General features: G+C 39.3%; 1 protein-coding gene across 1 annotated transcript in view; it reads right to left on the bottom strand.

Moving 5' to 3' along the window:
- oxsr1b (oxidative stress responsive kinase 1b) overlaps positions 1-15,260 on the bottom strand; it is a 40,262-nt gene that overhangs the window by 16,156 nt on the left and 8,846 nt on the right. Inside the window, exons 3-10 of the mRNA XM_077555163.1 lie at positions 12,871-12,979; positions 7,954-8,095; positions 1,974-2,029; positions 1,786-1,895; positions 1,610-1,711; positions 1,403-1,536; positions 878-926; positions 429-494 (exon numbers count right to left, since the gene is read on the bottom strand). Coding sequence (XP_077411289.1) covers positions 429-494; positions 878-926; positions 1,403-1,536; positions 1,610-1,711; positions 1,786-1,895; positions 1,974-2,029; positions 7,954-8,095; positions 12,871-12,979 — 768 coding nt within the window. The remainder of the gene's footprint in view (positions 1-428; positions 495-877; positions 927-1,402; positions 1,537-1,609; positions 1,712-1,785; positions 1,896-1,973; positions 2,030-7,953; positions 8,096-12,870; positions 12,980-15,260) is intronic.

A 15,260-nucleotide genomic window follows, 5' to 3' on the forward strand; every position in this document is an offset into this window, starting at 1 on the left:
TATACATGGCCGTTTTTTTATTTTATACATAGTAGTTTGAAAAAAAACGCCTTACTGTAATGTAACCTTAATGTAATGAATTCACATGTTATTTAATACATAAATGATGTATAGTAATACTAAAAATTGGCATCATATAAAGACTAAAAATGTCATCATGTAAAAAAGCTGAAACAACTGTAATATGCAATGAGGATGCCCATGTACCACTAGTGAGTAATAAAGTGACTTAAACTAAATTGTGACTGACTGTTACATTTGAAATACAGTAATTTCTGGACTATAAAGCGCAGCTTTGTATTAGCCGCATGGTCGAATGCGAGTTAAAAAAAATAGTAGCAATTTAGCATCCAGAAATGACTGTAAATTAAAAATACAAAAATGTGATCAATCTTTTTTCTCAGCGAGACGGATAATGCAAGAGTTACCCTTTTCGACCTCTCTGACATTGTGGGAGCCCTCTGAAGAAGTTTATCCAGGAGGTAGTCGTGAGTCTGTCAAAAGTTCGGAACAGAAATTTTTTAATGTTATTCATGTTTTGTTTCAAACAGGTCATCAGGTGACATTACGCTGCATTCAAAGACTACTGGAAAAAAAAAATCTCACACTTGTTCCAGGCAAATGACATCATCAAAACAAAATGTCCGATGACTATGATGATAGACTTTCCTTGAGATAAATAAAATCCCCAAAGTCTGCTGTCTCATCCCACATGTTGAACATCTGCCCTCTGCTGTACACATTTTGGGAACGATAAACACTCTCTTCCACGTTCCAAGTCAGAACACCGGTTGTTCTCGTTCGGCTGCTTTGAAATCTATCAGCGCTGCTGAAACGGCTTTCCGAGGACATTATTGAAGCGGAGGCTTCTGCCTACCTTGGCTTTCTGGAAGAATTTATTCTTCAGCAACTCCGAGGATGTTGGCCTAAGAAGCACAAAGGCGGATCATTAATGCAGCAGGAGGCTTGTAAACACGTTTTACGCCAGTCAAACACTGTCGGCTGCAGCAATAAAAGCAAGACATGAAAAAAAAAACAGCACAGAATAGTGACAACAAATTAAAGTTTCAATATAGTTGTAAGTTTCAAATCTCAAAGGTTTCAAGCCAAGGTTAGGGTTTCAAACCAATGAGGGGGAACTGAGAAAACCAAGTGTCACTGAACGCATCACCCGCAATAAGCTAACGTGAACAAACTACAACATTGGAGGAGGAAGCTACCTGCTAACGAACAACAACTACAACATTGGAGGGAGCTAATTGCTACATGCTAACAAATAACAATATTGGAGGAGGAAGCTACTTGCTACAGGCTAACAAACAACAACAAAGGAGGAGGATGCTACATGCTAAAAAATAACAACAACAAAGGAGGAGCGCAAACATGCACGTGCCCCGCCCACCTTTTCTCCGGGTCTTTCTGCAGACACATGGAGATCATCTTCCTGAAGGACTTTCCGTACTTCTTCACCAACTCCTTGTCGCTGACGCTCGTCTCCAGGCACGGCGGCTCGTTCTGCAGCGTTAGCATCAGCACCTGACCACAGCGCAGTCGTTTGTTCCCTTGACGACCGTGAGCAAGCGATGGCTGCGCGGAAGCGCCGACCGACCTTCATGGGCGGGTATTTGTGGTATGGCGCCGCCCCGGTGGCCAGCTCGATGGCGGTGATCCCGAAACTCCAGATGTCCGCTTTGAAATCGTAACCCTTGACCTGGAGGAGCAGTTTGTGAGCGGGCGGCGTGGAAAAAGGCTGGGCGCCGTGGTTACCGAAGAGGCCACGCCCACCTGCTCCATGACTTCGGGCGCCATCCAGCACGGCGTTCCCACAAACGTCTTGCGCACTTTGTTGCGGGTCATGTCGCCGCCCGTGGCCAAGAAGGCACTCACGCCGAAATCTGGCGGAACACGCACACACACGCACATTATGGCTTCAAACTAGTTTCAAAGTAGTGAAAGTACAAAGTTCCCGTTACCTGCGATTTGCACGGAACCGTCTTCCCCAAGGAGAATGTTTCCAGCTTTGAGATCTCTGTGGACAGTTTTAAACGGTCACTTTTAACACTTGACACTTACTAATGACTGATAAGAGGATTCAGCCGTCTGCACGCGTACAATCCTCCAACCTCACCGCCGCGCCGCCTCTTACCTACGGTCGTCATGGCGACAGACTTCACCCCCATGTGGATGGTAAAAGTGCAAAAGGACGCAGGAGGAGAATGGCGCTTTTCTGCCTGCCACCACATGGGGGCAGTGTGGTCAAATGCTTGCACTGATATTGACAATGTAGCCATGAAGGCTCTTTTCAAGGTTCGCAGGTGGTAAAATGACTCACATAATATATTTTGTGTACATTAAGTTGAAAAATAAGCATGAATAATAATAAAAATCTAATAATATATGGTTGCTATTTGGCGATTTTGTCTCCGGATGCCTGCGGGACAATCCAAATTTGGATCTTGTCATTTGAGACGAAGGAGGAGGTGGAAGGCGAACCACCTGAGGCTTAAAGGCGGGTATACCCCAAAAACACTTTTCCTTGTTTACATAACGACTATTACCGCTTCTGTCGAGTCAAATGTTCAACTTGGGCCACATTTTGGTTTGATCAAATAAGCCCGCTTGTTGCATTAGCAGCTCTTCAGCCAGAATTCATTCAACTCAATCACAGTGTTAACGACACACCCAATAAAGTTTGCAATTGGATTAAGATTTCTAAAGTCAGGTCAGAAACTGCATCAAAGCATAAAAACAAACAAACATAAAAAACATATTTATACGTTTTTGGGACCATGGCAATATTTAAAATAGAACGGTTCTATACGTTTTTGGGAGAAAGTGAGTTAAATATTTTAGAGGTTTTTAAAGTATTTTGTTAATGTGTTTAAATGTTGGCACATGTGCTTTCTTTTAGTAATTTTGGACTTTCATTCAGTAATTCTTTCGTATACCACTAGAGGGAGCCCACAACCACTTTTGAGAATCACTTTATCTGACCCCAAAAAAAACTTTTTCTGAGAACCTTTTTGAAGACTTCTTGATCTCCGGGGACCAAGTCGATCATTTGATTTTCGCGATTAATTGATTTTCCCAATAAAAGACGTCTTTGTGCCTTCACTGAGGTCGTTTTTGTGTTGAAACAGAGCGTGATCTCATATTTAAGACCTATAAAAAAAAAAAAATTAAAAAGCCTCCACGTGACATCATCGCGACAGTGGCTTGAACCACTTGAAATACGTCAGGCCACCCGGGACCAGCCCTGAAGCGCTACGCTTGGTTGGATCCCACTGGGACTCTTTGCTCTATTGATGGTTGACTGCAGCAAAGTGTAACGCTCATTATCATTCACAGGAGGGGAAGAAGACGGAGCACGGAAAAATACTGGCGTTGCGCAAAGACAGAAATCTGTCCACGTGGTCATTAAAATGCACATCTTGAATATTAACACTGAGCTTCAATATATAAACATAAAACATACTTCAATGATTCAATTAAATTATATTGTTGTATCTTTTCCATTCATTATTACTATTGCCAAATTCAAATTACTTCTGTGTCCAGTGAAAAATGACTACAGTAATAGTAGTGCAGCAATTATACTGCCCCCTGGTGGCCAAGGTGCACACACCAAACGAAACTGACGTCAATATTGGTTGAAAGAGTGCAGTGGATGACACCACACGTTTCCCATGACGTGATTTTATGACAGCTTGCTGGTTTGTGCGGCAACCATAAAACGGCGACAAATAGAGAAGTAGGTGAGGACGGTTCGAGTGAAATATTAGCCAGGTCGTTGCCGGGTGGGAGCAGGCATGCTATGAAAGTGTTAAGGAGATTTGATGGCGCTCATCAACGCACCTCGCAAGTATGCCAGGTCACCTCGTGTGACATCACATCTTGGTGCCATACTGGCATTGTTGGATGGAGGGTACGAGACAACAGATACATGACCCCCCCGCCCCCCCTTGAGACTTTTTCCTCAAAATATTCAGACTTTTTCTTTACGATTTTTTTATCACAATATTTTAGGACTTGTCACATGATGGGATTTATTTTCAGAAAATGATGACTATTTCTTGTGAAATTGAGACTTTTTACTAATTTGATATTTTAATTATGTAAAATTGCAATTTCAATTACAAAAGTAGAATTGTGTACAATTTTCTGACTTTTTGACAATTGCAACGATTTTCTCCAAAAATATTTCATGACTTTATTCTTATACAATTTCAATGCAATTTTTGTAGTTCAACTTTAACACATTCACTGCCATTGACGGCTATAGACGTCCATTTTAACTGGGCTGGCAGTATGTGTTAATTATATTTTTTATTATACTACAAATATGGACTAACTTTTTTCTTCAACATTTTCGACTTTATTCTTGTCAAATAGCGACTTTTTTTCTCAGATTGTCTGACTTTACTCCTGTAGCATAATAACTTTATTTTTATGCATTTACTTACAAAAAAAGTTCATACTATTGCACTTTTATTCTCATAAAATCAAGACAATTTCTCGTGAAATTCAGATTTTTTTTCACATATCGCTACTATTTTTTCTCATATTTTCGGCTTTTGTGCATTTTTGTTTAATTCCAACTTTTTCTTCTCTACTCTGATAGAATCTATTTTCACCACTTTATTACTTTCCAACCAAGACATTATCCAACCATTTATTGCAGAACAAGCGTCTGAATGCCAAACAAAACTTATTTTTGGTGTTTTTCTCGCGGTGCGGTGGTGTCAAAGTGGCACCTGGGTAGTGCGAAGCGGAGCAGTTGACCGGCACGTGGCAAATATCTGCGGAGGAGCCAAGAATCCAGGCGGCAAGACTCTAATTGCTTGGGGGCAAGATGGTACCTTCGGACTTGGTCTGGCCCCCTCCCAGCCCCGAGGGCGCCGCACACTCATGTGATCCAGCTTAAACGGGTCGGGAATGCGCATTCGGCACAGATTCATTCTCACTTAGCACTTTTTTTTATTTTTTTATTTTATGAAAAAGTCATTAGTCCCTACTTACTTAGCATTTTCAATGATATTCAAATGAGATCCATCTCCCCTTATAGATGCTCTAAGCACTTGCGTCCAAATTGCATCATCTGGAGCGCTTCATCATTCCTCAGCACACTTGTCAATCAATAGCTTCGATCGCTTCCAGCGTGACTTTGCGGCGAGCTTCTCGGAAAGCTGCCAAGCCGCTTGCCTGACCCGTCCGTCCGTCCGGCCGGCCGGCGCTGTCTGCATAATTTACACGTGTGGCCTGTTGGACTGGAGACGAGCGTGCGCCCGCAGGAAGTGCAAAGGAAGACGTACGGTTTAATTTTCATGATCATAATTTTATTTTGTGAAATTATTTTAATTTTCATTATCATAATTTTATTTTGTAAAATTATTTTAATTTACATTATCATAATTTTATTTTGTAAAATTATTTTAATTAATCTTCACTATTATAATTTTATTTTGTAAAATTATTTTAATTAATCTTCACTATCATAATTTTATTTAGTAAAATTATTTTAATTTAAATTATCATAATTTTATTTGGTAAAATTATTTTAATTAATCTTCACTATTATAATTTTATTTTATAAAATAATTTTAATTAATCTTCACTATCATAATTTTATTTAGTAAAATTATTTTTAATTTAAATTATCATAATTTTATTTGATAAAATTACTGTAATTAATTTTCATTATCATAATTTTATTTGGTAAAATTATTTTGAATTTTCATTATCAAAATTGTATTTGGTAAAATTATTTATTTTTCATTATTGTAATTTTATTTGGTAAAATTATCTTAATTAATCTTCACTATTATAATTTTATTTTGTAAAATTATTTTAATTAATCTTCACTATCATCATTTTATTTAGTAAAATTATTTTAATTTAAATTATGATAATTTTATTTGATAAAATTACTGTAATTAATTTTCATTATCATAATTTTATTTGGTAAAATTATTTTGAATTTTCATTATCAAAATTGTATTTGGTAAAATTATTTATTTTTCATTATTGTAATTTTATTTGGTAAAATTATCTTAATTAATCTTCACTATTATAATTTTATTTTGTAAAATTATTTTAATTAATCTTCACTATCATCATTTTATTTAGTAAAATTATTTTAATTTAAATTATGATAATTTTATTTGATAAAATTACTGTAATTAATTTTCATTATCATAATTTTATTTGGTAAAATTATTTTGAATTTTCATTATCAAAATTGTATTTGGTAAAATTATTTATTTTTCATTATTGTAATTTTATTTGGTAAAATTATTTTAATTAATTTTATTTTGTAAAAGGCCTACTTTCCTCTCATCCTTTCCCCTGGTCAAATGGCATCCTTCATGAAAACCTGCCAACCACCTGACCCGACAGTAAGCCGTGCATTATTTACACGTGTAGCCCGTCTTAGACGACTCGGTGCTGCCAGACTGTGAAACGGAAGCACCGAGGAGAGGAGAAAGATCAAGTTGAGAGGAGGTAGCGCTGAAGGCCGTGGAGTCTGCGACAGCTTGGGTGCGAGGACTTAGCCCGGTCTTGAACTGGCTTAGAGGAGAGCTTTGGGGATCACATTTCCTGTGGCACGCAAATCTGCCATTGACACATTCCACTCATGCATATTCATGCCTCAAGACTCGTTTGGATTGCAAACGAGACGCACGGCGTTTTGGTTTCTTTATCTCCGTGACCTTAAAAAGTGACTCCTCCCCCCCCCCCCCTTCTTCCATTCATCACAATTGGAAAGCGATAAGCCGTAAAGTGCTCAATCAGACCCGTTTACAGCTTCATCTCCATGACATCGCTGACCTTTCAGGAGGAAAAGTGGCGCGGAGTAAATGCCGCCTCGTTCGTATGGTCGCGAGTCGGACCCGGGCAGGAATATGAAGCACTTTCCCACACTTGACCCCCCCCCCCCCCCCCGCCACATATACACGTTAACATTAGTTCACAGTTGCAATCTTAACAGCGATAAGATGGAAAGAAATGATTGATTTCACTTTGGCGTCGGGCGACGTCGCTCCTCGCAAATGTTTTGACACGTTTTTGCAGCTTTGCTTATCGGGCCACGACATCATTTGGACTTTAACAAGCCAGTAACTATGTTGTCATTTGTGGCCGTCTGATTTTCACAACTTAAGGTTGAAAATTGTTAGATTGTGATTTTATTGTGGAGTTTTTGTCATAACATTCTCATCTAACATCATTCTAATGTGTGCTTGTAAAATGATACTTTACAACACGACAACTGTCACATAATCGCACCCTCTTATAACGTTACGACTTTCTTCTTCTAAATTATGACTCCTTGTATTGATACTTTCTCCGTAGAGTTGAAAAAATATTTTACTCAGACTATTACTTGATTTTAGTCTAATAAGATTATCCTTTTTTTTATATTCATATAACATTTTGACTTTTTTTTAAAAATAAAATCTTGATCTTTTTTTTTTCCTCATAAGATTTGGACTTTTCCGTGAGGCTCATGGCTTTATCAGTGTATAATGATTACTTTTATTGTCATAATACGACTTTGTTTCTAGAAACTATGTTAGTATAAAAAAAGCTATTCTCATAAAATTCTGATTAATTTCTCCACTTTAAACTTTTCTTATATCTTTAATCTTGTACAGTTAACTTTTTTTTTTTAAACCTACAAATTCTCAGATTATGGCTTTTTTTCTCCACATTTTTTTTTTCAATTTTATTTGACTATTTATCTATTTTTCTTCTTATTTCATTCCGTTTCCCCTTTCATTTTTACTTCTAATGGTTCTAACTCAATTCTTATTTCTCACAATTTTTTTAACATTTTGTTTATTTTTCATAAAAAATACCTTTTCTTCTAATATTGCATTCTCATTCAAAAAAATTTCTCTTTTTTATTTATTTATTTTTAAATGATTTTCTGGCATCAAAGACAATTTTTCTTACCTGTGTATCTGTCCGTTCTTGTGCAGGTACTCGAGTCCCTCCAGAACATCTTTTAAGACGGTGGCTATGCTGGCCTGGTCCAGGACGCCCGTTTTGTGTTCGCCTCGCGAGATGATGTGCTTGATGACATCCAGCACGGAGCCTGAAGAAGAGAAGAAAGGAAAGACTTTGAAATTAGGCATTTTGGCATTAGGATGCTTTTTAAAAAGCAAACCGAGAAGAAAGCTGTTTGTGCTTATTAACCAGCAGCCCACACACAAATCCAAAACCCAATTCCTTGTAGATGAACAAGAGCAACCTCAAAATTGTTGAATTGACTCCAATAACCTTTTAAATTAGAATGTGGTGAAGAGAAAACCCAAGATTCATTAGCTTTTCAAAGGGGAAATCCCCCTTTCAACATCATCTTGTGCTCTCCCGCCATGTGGAACGATTCCACTTTCGACTCTTTCATGGCCTTCAACACAACTTCTGTCCCTGGTGAGTGACACTGCGCTGTTGTATGATCTCGTTTTCACAAGACTTGATTTTATTTTTCAGTTTTTGGTACATCCACTTGGTTTTTCTACAAAAAAACAAACATAAAAACCCCAAACAAAACGCAAGACTGTAACATCCTGTCAAAAGTTTGACTTTCAAAAATAAAAGCTCACACAATAGTTTGCATATGGCTGCTAAACAAGCCAACATTAAGAATATATTAATATTAAGTGTGGTGAAACTGTTAGTAAACTGCTTTGCTTTTATTTTGAAGGCCTGGTTTTGGACAGGATTTTAGGCCGATGCAGCTCCAACTTGTTGCCGAGCAGACTAGCAGGCTTATTATTGCCTGGAGTTAATAAAATAAAAGCTTGCATTGTGCATTACATCTGTATGCTGAACCATTTTTACGTCAAGAAATGTCAAGAATAGTTATTTCACACTATTTTGTATGTAAAGCTATAGATATTCTCTATAAAATGGATTTTCTGTTAGACTTTCTGGAAGAGATCAATCGTGAAAAACATTATATATATATATATATATATATATATATTATAAGGGGGGGGGGAGTAGTAAATTAAAAAGTATAAAGTCAATATTAACTCATTTGCTCCCCAAAACTGATAAAAACATTCTACTTTAAATATAGCCAAGGTCCCAAAAACGTATTTATACGTTTTTTAAATGTTTTTTTTAATGCTAGAGCATACATAAGGCTTTGATGCAGCCCCTGACACGAAGAGGTCGCTCAAAGCGATGAATAGTTATTAAAAAAAAAAATGGACAGCAGGTGGCAGCAGAGTATAAGAGAGCAGCCAGAGCCATGTTGCAAAAAGCCGTTTTCAACACATTTGTGAATAACGATGAAATTGGCTATATTCTAATGCTAATTGCTGCAAAACAGAAGGAGATACAAATATATTTTCCTGATGAAAGAAGAGACTCTAATCTTTCTTTTGGTAGGTTCCATGTTTTTATAGCAATAGAACAGAATATTCTGCGGGCCTTGGAAAATCAGTCCAAATCCAGTAGCGAAAGGGGTTGCTTCAGTGAAAATGACGGAGTTAATGAGTTAAGTGGAAAACTGAATGTGATTTAAACTCGGTAAATGTACAAGAACGGTGTCATAGGTCAAGCCCGTGTTTCATAAAAAACTCAAAGGACGTCATTTATGGAGCGCTAGCACAAAATGTTTGGCTGGTTAAAGTGCCAGGTAGCGTCAGGCCTCCAAAACATGCTAATGGGCCTTGACGTGTTCAGTCAGTCGAATCTGAAAGCAGCTGACAAGCTTGCCTTCCAGCAAAACCCCCACCAAAAAATGAATCATGCTTTGTATCGTCAAAACACAAACCAACACTTCACGGCATTATTAGATCACACTCAACTTTCTTCCTCGGACTTCATTCTCAATAAATGACTTTTTCTTTATTGTATTAGCAGTTTATTGGCGTAGATGTATTCTCATAAAAATACAACTTTGCCATTACTTTATACTTGTAGCCAAGAATGCAACAGAAGTGGAAGTCGAGAGCGAGGTCGTGGCAGGCACGGATCGCCGGCACAGGTGCCAAGTGTGTGAAAGGCCGACGACGAACGGAGAGTTGCCGTGAGGGAGGGGTCGAGGGGGCGGGCAAGGTGGTATAAGAGCAGAAGACTGCTGGCTCAGACTGAAGAAAGAAAGGTTATAGATTACTGGCTTTATGGGATTGAATAAAATGGGAGTCATCGTCAAACGCCGCCGGTCAGCAGTTCGGGGGATAATTGAGGCGGCAAATCCACTGACTTGCGCTAAAGTTCACAAAGTGGATCTTGATCTCGCATCCGGCGCGAGCGCGGCGAAGGATTCGTGTTCACTTTCTGGGAAGACATTCCTCTGCTTGCTGTGGCATGACTTATATTCGGTCCCGGTGGCTTTGAAACTGGATGTCTCTCTGATGGGAATTCCATCAGTGGCCATTGTTGCGGTCATATGTCACTTTCGGAACAGGAATTTCCGGAAAAGCCCGAGAGCGTACCGACGGCAAGCCTCGAATCTTCAATGTTGGCTCTGGAGGGTTTTTATTACTTGTCGCAAAGACTTTTCGAACATATTCAGATCATTTTTCACTGTCTGGGAAGATCTTTTGAAACGTTTTACGAACAATGACTAAAACCCCAAATTAGCTACATTAGCATTTGTCGCTCAGTGAGGTACAGGGAACTTTATTTTATGGATTTATTTAAATTTCTACTTTATAAAAATGATGCTACACTGGGAACTCCCTACACTTTTTATTTAAAAAATTAACTCTTTGACTGCCAGACGTTTTCAGAAAAGGGATGCCGTGGGTGCCAGCCGATTTTAAGCATTTTGACTGATCTTTCAAGGTCCATAGAAAATTATGTGTTTGGACTATGGAAACACACATACTACCAAATGAAAGATTGGACTATCATCTTTCATCAGAAAAAAAAAGTTTGTTTCTACCTTATTCCGTTTTTCAGTAATCAACAATAGAAAATGGTTAGTTTCACCTCTGTTTTGAAACAAACGTCTTTTAACGTCTTTGGCACTCCTCCATAGGATTTTACTAAACGTTATTTAACGTTTTTGGCAGTCAAAGAGTTAAGAAATTATGTTGAAATTTTGGAAAACGTTTTTTTACAGTAAAGAACTATTTACTTGCTTAGCTTTTAATTTAGCACATGCTAATGACCCTGGAAGCTCCCTGCAATTTTTGTTATATATTTTTTTAAACAAAGCTGTCAATTCTTTATACGTTTAAAATGAAAAGAAAAAGTTTTTTTTTTCATTTTTACGTCAATATTTTCTCTTCTACCGCAAATGAATATCTGCTTGAAATATCTGTCGTATCGGTCTTCTTGACTACTAATAATCGGGAAAAACCGTATCGCTCTATCACTAGTGAGAACGAAGAAGATTAAGTCAAATGGTTTCTCGAGTGGGTTTGCAAGGCAGGCAAGCGGTGACGAGAGAAGTCGAGGAAGCGTCCGTTCACACGGCCCGTACAACATATGACACATCGTGTAGAAATGCCAGAAGCTGCTGACAAAGCAAAGTCGACAGCGACATGTCACTAACGATCGTCAACCGTGTCAAGGTTTGTCATCAAGCTTTGAAGACGTGGAGGCTCCCCCCCCCCATACAGTAGCTGGCATTGAGCGTGATAACGCAAACCCGGCCCGGCCACACACAGTGAGAAGTCTATAAACCCGAGGCAGACGCAGCCCCAGCCATCATTTAATTGCCAGGCACAATAAAAGTCAACATCAAGAGGGCCGAGCGTTTAAGCGGTGCGAGTGAAACCAGAGAGCGGAACCCAGCTGAGAGGCCGGCCGGCTGCCGGCTGCCGGCTGGGCTCGTGTACTCAAACCCGTCCGTCCTCGAGGGCCAGACAAGCCATCTGGATGCTATCGGTTACAACGGGAGTGCAACCGGAGTCATTTCATTTCATTCACAATTCAGCACACATGTGATGTGATGAAACAAGGCGTAAGGTTTTGTCAACAAAGTCGGAGTTTTAATTTGTCCCACATATGCGAATCTTTTAAGACTAGCGGCAATCGGAAGAGTCAACCGCTATCCTCATTAGCTTATTTCTGTACTCTACAACTCGCACAGACGTATAAAAACGGTTGTTGACCGGACATTTTGCCGCTTCAAGAAAGACAGATCTGTAAAAAACTGACCAATTGGAAGACGGGATGGCAAAAATGTGTGATTCGCCATTAGTGGACTTCAAGCAAAAATAGTCATTGCAGAGTTGTAAAATCGACGAGTCAACTAATCGGTTCAACCCCAACTGCAGGCACTATTTCACCATAAGATTAAAATATACATACAGTATATATAATTTGCTAAATTACAGAAAATTGTGTTTTTTCCTAAGAATGTTGGAATGTTGCCAGTAGAAATTAAAATAAAAGTTGGATGAAGGAAGAGGTTCTATTGACACCGAAAAATACTTCCCAGCATCCCACAGCTGGCGTTGAAGGTTACACTGACGTGAAGACGCCTCCACAAAGCCATGACCATAGCGTTCATCATGTCTACCCCCCCACGCGCCATTAGGAAGTGGCCGCATATTTCCTGCTCGTCAAAACGACTCGATACATTCCTGGGGCGAAGGAACAACGTAATCAGATACAGCTGCGCTCCCTCCCTCCTCGGCGGTGGCGGCCTCCTCCACGCCGGCTCCTTAATTGCAGCCCTGCCACACGGGCGTCTCCACGCCAGCCCGCGGGGGCTGTTATTACCGCGGCCCTGTCATTAGCTCGCGCGTGCTACGGAAGTTAAAGCGGCTCACAATGACGATCGGCGCTGTCACAAATCCCCCCCACAATCACGGGCGACATCCGTGGGAAGGAATTGCACGCTTCCTACCGCCGGAGCGACGACGACATGTTTGGTAGAAGTTGCCGCCGTTCACTTACCGCCGCCGAGCAGCTTCATGACCAGCCACAGCTCATCCTTCACCACGAATGAGGTGTAGTAAGACACGATGTTGGGGTGATGGCACTGGCTCATGGCCTGGATCTCTTTCTGAAATGCAACAGGCGGGAAGCAAATGAGAAAATGGTGGCAAGCAAACTTAGCTCAACTCACTTTATAACAGCTTTTTTTTTTTTTTTTTTTTTTTTTTTAAATCGCACAATAAACTAATACAATATTCATTAGTTTTCCAGAAAATTCAAATCAGTGTACTTTTTGTTGGTCGCCTCGGCGACAGCATTCAACAAAGTAAAAAGCTTTGCAAACATCATATGAAATCTGCCAAAAATTGGACCAAATTTGAAAAAAAAATTCAAAATGCTACAATTAGCATATGGCCCAAAGTAGGGCGGTGCAATTAATCGAAATTCAATTACAATTTCAATTATTACACTCCACAATTACAACCTCGACATAATTGTAAACAAAATAAAAGATTGTTATTACTAATTTTGAGTTGTAGAAATTTATAGATTTGCACCTTTTTTATTTTTAAATAACTCATTGAATAAATCTTGTTTGGTCCAAAAGGAACTTTATAAATGGAATTATATGGTTTCAAAGAAATTTACTTGTCTTCATATTTTTTTTACTTTTTTTTTTTAAACATTTTCTTGTTTTGTACCAAAAAAACGAATCATGATTAATATTTCCTTCATAATTGAGCAGCCCTACTAGCTCAAAGAGCCTTTTTTTTTTTTTCCAACACTGCTTGATTTTTCTGCAGGGTTGTGTCCGGAATAATTTGACCAGGCTAGCAAAAATGTATGAATTATTTATTTATTTATTTTCCCTGGAGAAAAAAAAACTGTGACCACCAAAAAAAAAAAAAAAAAAAAAAGTCTGAATTTCATTGAGGAGATCTATTCTCCGAAACTGCCTGGTGCTTTTGGGCCTCAATGAAACCGTAACAGTCCAGTAATGCTGACATATTTCATGATGAGGCAATTAAGGAAATGAAGTGCAACTCTTGCCATGGAAATGACGTCAGAGGCACCCGGTCACAAGAACGCATAATATGGGCAGCAGCGAAAAAAGCTTTTATGTGGCCATTAAAAAAAAAAAAAAAAAAAAGTGTATATGTGTCCTTGGAAATGAGGGAGAGTGAAGTCATGCTGGCAGCGAAATCAAAATGAATCACACGTCAACTTCAAGACACTTTTCATTAACGATTTAAAAATGGAGTTAGTTGCCGCCAGGATTCTTCTTCTTCTTCTTTTTTTTTTTTTAGAAACGGACTTCTCATTTTTTTGGGGGGGTTGCAGGGAGAAATGAATCACCCAATCATCACTCCAGACACGATGAGTAGGTGACATCATCATGGTGACTTTACAAGTGGAAAAGCACTCAAACCGGGTACGTAATTTGTGGTGCTCATTTGAGAACTATGACAAAAAAAATCAAAAAAAAATTTTTTAAATACCCATCCCTAATGTCATCAGGGTTTACTAACCGGGTATACACTTTCATTGACTGGGTTCTTTTGGCAAAAGATCTTTTTCCACTGACTGCCCAACAGCAGGTGAGCCCACATTCCACCTGCATTTGAACCCAAACCGTCCGAATATCTTCCAGTCTGGCGGACCCGACAAACAAACTCGGTGGGTTGTCTTCGCCATCTTTCCATCTCTAAACACGCCATAACAATAACCAAGCAGGATTCACTCGAACCTCACCCCCCACCCCCCCCAACCCCCTTCTGTCCTCGGCCCTCGCTGGAAGAGGCGGGTCAGCGCCGCTCGGCGGGCCAGAAGACAAACAATGGGCTAACGGGGAGGATATCGTGCTCCGGCAGTTGGCAGGTTTTTGCTCATCTTTTTCCAGCAGACAATGTGAGAACCCGGGAGCGTCTTTGTTGTGGGGATTAGGTCACTGTAAGCATATGCCGCAGGGGAAAAAAAAAAAAAAAAAAAAGACTTCCCGACATGTTCTCATGCCTAAAAGCTCTCACACTGACATTTCTGTGTCAAGCAAATGTGTTCACTTTGGCTGTGCAGAGAATCATGAAGGAAACAAATGTACCATTTTTGGCCCATGTTGGATTTAAAGTACTGTTACTGGTCAGAGGTGTGGCCATGTGTTCTGTGCCCAACAAGACATTTTGACAAATGACAAAGAGTCAGGATTTGGCTAGAATACAACTTTTGACTGTACAATTAGAATTTCTTTATATAATTAGTTATTCGGCTCCACCGGCACAAACAGTGGCATTAACTCTTTGACTGCCAGACGTTTTCAGAAAAGGGATGCCGTGGGTGCCAGCCGATTTAAGCATTTTTGACTGATCTTTCAAGGTCCACAGAAAATTATGTGTTTGGACTATGGAAACACA

The sequence above is a fragment of the Vanacampus margaritifer genome, chromosome 20 (assembly GCF_051991255.1).
Source record: "Vanacampus margaritifer isolate UIUO_Vmar chromosome 20, RoL_Vmar_1.0, whole genome shotgun sequence".
NCBI classification, from domain to species: domain Eukaryota; kingdom Metazoa; phylum Chordata; class Actinopteri; order Syngnathiformes; family Syngnathidae; genus Vanacampus; species Vanacampus margaritifer.